The sequence below is a fragment of the Bison bison genome, unplaced genomic scaffold (assembly GCF_000754665.1).
Source record: "Bison bison bison isolate TAMUID 2011002044 unplaced genomic scaffold, Bison_UMD1.0 scf7180017864371, whole genome shotgun sequence".
Taxonomy (NCBI): domain Eukaryota; kingdom Metazoa; phylum Chordata; class Mammalia; order Artiodactyla; family Bovidae; genus Bison; species Bison bison.
The window spans coordinates 7733851-7736779 of NW_011494943.1; the positions used below are offsets into that span (position 1 = coordinate 7733851).

The 2929-nt window shown below is 55.3% G+C and overlaps 1 protein-coding gene across 1 annotated transcript in view; it reads right to left on the bottom strand.

Moving 5' to 3' along the window:
* EVPL (envoplakin) overlaps nucleotides 1-2929 on the bottom strand; it is an 18085-nt gene that overhangs the window by 9993 nt on the left and 5163 nt on the right. The window contains exons 7-10 of the mRNA XM_010856506.1: nucleotides 2779-2886; nucleotides 2508-2603; nucleotides 1066-1191; nucleotides 17-180 (exon numbers count right to left, since the gene is read on the bottom strand). Of these exons, the coding sequence (XP_010854808.1) occupies nucleotides 17-180; nucleotides 1066-1191; nucleotides 2508-2603; nucleotides 2779-2886 (494 nt within the window). The remainder of the gene's footprint in view (nucleotides 1-16; nucleotides 181-1065; nucleotides 1192-2507; nucleotides 2604-2778; nucleotides 2887-2929) is intronic.

The following is a 2929-nucleotide window of genomic DNA, read 5'->3' on the forward strand; positions in this document are numbered from 1 at the left end:
GGTGGGCCCGGAGGATCCGAGTGGAGACTGTACTTCTCCTGAGTCCCAGTCACAGATGCTGTCCACACGCAGGGGCTGCAGGGGCAGGTTCCTTCTCTGGGGCAGAGGGGCCACCCTCTGGCTCTGCAGCTGCAGGTCCTTGAGAGTCTTTTCGGCCATGGTCAGCTGCTTCTCCTCTGCCTGCAGTGACCCAGGCAGTGGAGGCTCAGACCAACCCACCTGTGCCCCCCAGGAGGGCCAGGAAGGGGTTCTGGCCGTCATGAAGACAGGGTCTCTTAGTCAGCAACGTAAAGCGAGCCCCTCCCCAGGCACCCAGGATCCTAGAGTCTGCTGGTTGGGGTGGGGCAGGCGGCTGCCCAGCAACCAACCCCCAGGCCAGCAGAGTGGGAGCTGGAGGGGTGTCGGAGCTCTTCTGGGCAGTCCCTGCCACACTGTGTGTGCATGCGTGCGAAGTCACTTCATCGTGTCTGACTCTGTGTGACCCCGTGGACTGTAGCCTGCCATGCTCCTCTGTCCACGGGATTCTCCAGGCAAGAATACTGGAGTAGGTTGCCATGCCCTCCTCCAAGGGATCATCCCCACCCAGGGATCGAACCCACATCTCTTATGTCTCCTGCATTGGCAAGCAGGAGGGCTTCCCTGGTGGCTCAGCTGGTAAAGAATCTGCCTGCAATACGGGAGACCTGGGTTCCATCCCTGGGTTGGGAAGATCCCCTGGAGAAGGAAAAGGCTACCCACTCCACTGTTCTGGCCTGGAGAATTCCATGGACTGTATAGTCCTTGGGGTCACGAAGAGTCAGACACGACTGAGTGACTTTCACTTTCTTTACCACTAGCGCCACCTGGGAAGCCCTGTCACGTTACAGGCGAGGAAACTGAGATCCAGAGGTGGGAAGGGCTTGCAGCTGACAGACCAGGCTCCTCCAGCTGCAGTGAAGCCCCTCCTCCTGCCCTCAGGGCAGGGGATCCAGGCAGGACTAAGCACCCTGGAGGCATGAGGCCCAGACACCCAGGCCCGCCCGGTGCCCAGGAGCGGCTACGGGGAGGGGCCAGGGGCCATCTCACCTCCAGCTGCCGAAACATCTCCATTAGAGCACCAGGTGGGCCCTCCGGGGCAGGGCTGTACTGGCTGTCCAGGCTGGAGTTGAGCTTTGCCAGGGTCTGGCTGACAGAATCCGCCTCTTCCTGGAACTGAGGTCGGTGGGTGGTCAGGGGCGGAGCTGGGGCACTTACTGCCCACCACCCTGCAAACCAGCTAAACCCAAACTGGCTGAACCCAAAGTGCCACTCGCCGTCGGCCTTTCTACCCAGGCAGTGGGACCTTCCAACTGAAGCGCTCGGCAAATCAGGTATTTGGGGGTCACTGAACTTAATTTCTTTTAGTGTCGTAAAACACGTTGTTTTTCGTCCTTCCTGCACAGATGACGGGCAGTGCCCCTCCTGGAGGACTCGCTCCAACACCTGGAGTCCTGGCTGGGATCCAGGGGTGGGTGCCCAGGGCGTCTCTGAGCAGAAGCTACGCGTGTGCTTTAAAGAGACAGCCCACAGTTGGGTGACACCACGGGATTCTCCTCAGTGGATGTGCTAACGTATAGTGGATATATAGGAAAATGTCCTTAATAAAAAAGAAAAAAGGGAAAACTTTTGGCTTCTTTTTTCCTCAAAGTCTATAAACCATTTTACTTGGAAACTACCAAAAAAACCCCAAAAAAAGTCCTACTGGGCATTCCCTGGCGGCCCAGTGCTTAGGTCTCAGCACTTTCACTGCCATGGACCTGGGTTCAATCCCTGTTGGGGAACTATGATCTCACAAGCTGTGTGGTACAGCCAAAAAAAAAAAAGTCCCCATTGTGGATATATATTTTTAATTTTTTTTGTTTTCAAAACAACCAAAAATTGTCTTTTTATAGACAGGACTGTTGTCTATTATAGTCTGTTTTATCAATGTTTCTCAACCCTTGTTTCATTATTGAACCTTCTAAGGAGCTTTAAAAAAAAATTTTTTTTTTAAATTAATTTACTTATCTGGCTGTGTGGGTCTTAGTTGTACATGTGGGATCTTTAGTTGCAGCGTTAGAACTCTTACTTGCATGAGACATAGTTCCCTGATCAGAAAGTCAACCCTGGGCCCCCTGCATTGGGAGTGCAGAGTCTTAACTGCTGGGGCACCAGAGACGTACCTTTGAGTAACTTTTCCCTTTTTTTGTCCTTACTTTCCCCATCATTGACATGAAATGTTAATATCACAGATATTCTGTATATCATTTACATATGCATATTTGTGATTTATTTTTTATGAAAAAAAAAGGTCTTTTTTTTTCACTTTCAAGAACAAACATTCACACCCCCAGGAGTGACGTCACCCTGTCGCGCATTCGTGGGTGACATTGTTTTCCTCTGGGACCCAGTCACAACGATGCACCTCTGTCGTTTTTATGAGGTGCCTTGGCCCCCGAGATGCGCATTGTGCCTTCCCGCCCGGCCCTGCCCAGCCCCGCCCGGCTCACCCTGCGGTAGTCCTCCACGTGCTGCAGCTGGCTCTCCTGGCAGATGCAAAGGTTCAGGAAGTTCTGCCACTCCACCTTTAGGGCCTCCTGGTGGGCCTGGGGGCAGCAGTGTGGAGCCCTCAGACACGCCCGACCTCGTCTGTCCACCCGCCCACCCACTCAGCTGGCCCTGCCCACTGCCCCTGCTGGCCCGGCCCGGTCTCCCCAGCCTCCCCGGGAAGCTCCCTGACCGAGAGCCCCCAAGGCAGCGGGGAGTGTCCGGCCCTCGCACCTGGATGGGCCCCATGGCCGGATGCCCGAGCTCCACCATGCGCTCCCCGTCGTCCTCCAGCTGGTTCACGCGCTGCTCCTGGCTCAGCAGCTCGTGCTGCTTGAAGTGCTGGGAGAGGATCAAGGCGGGGGCGCTGGCGGTGAGGACCAGG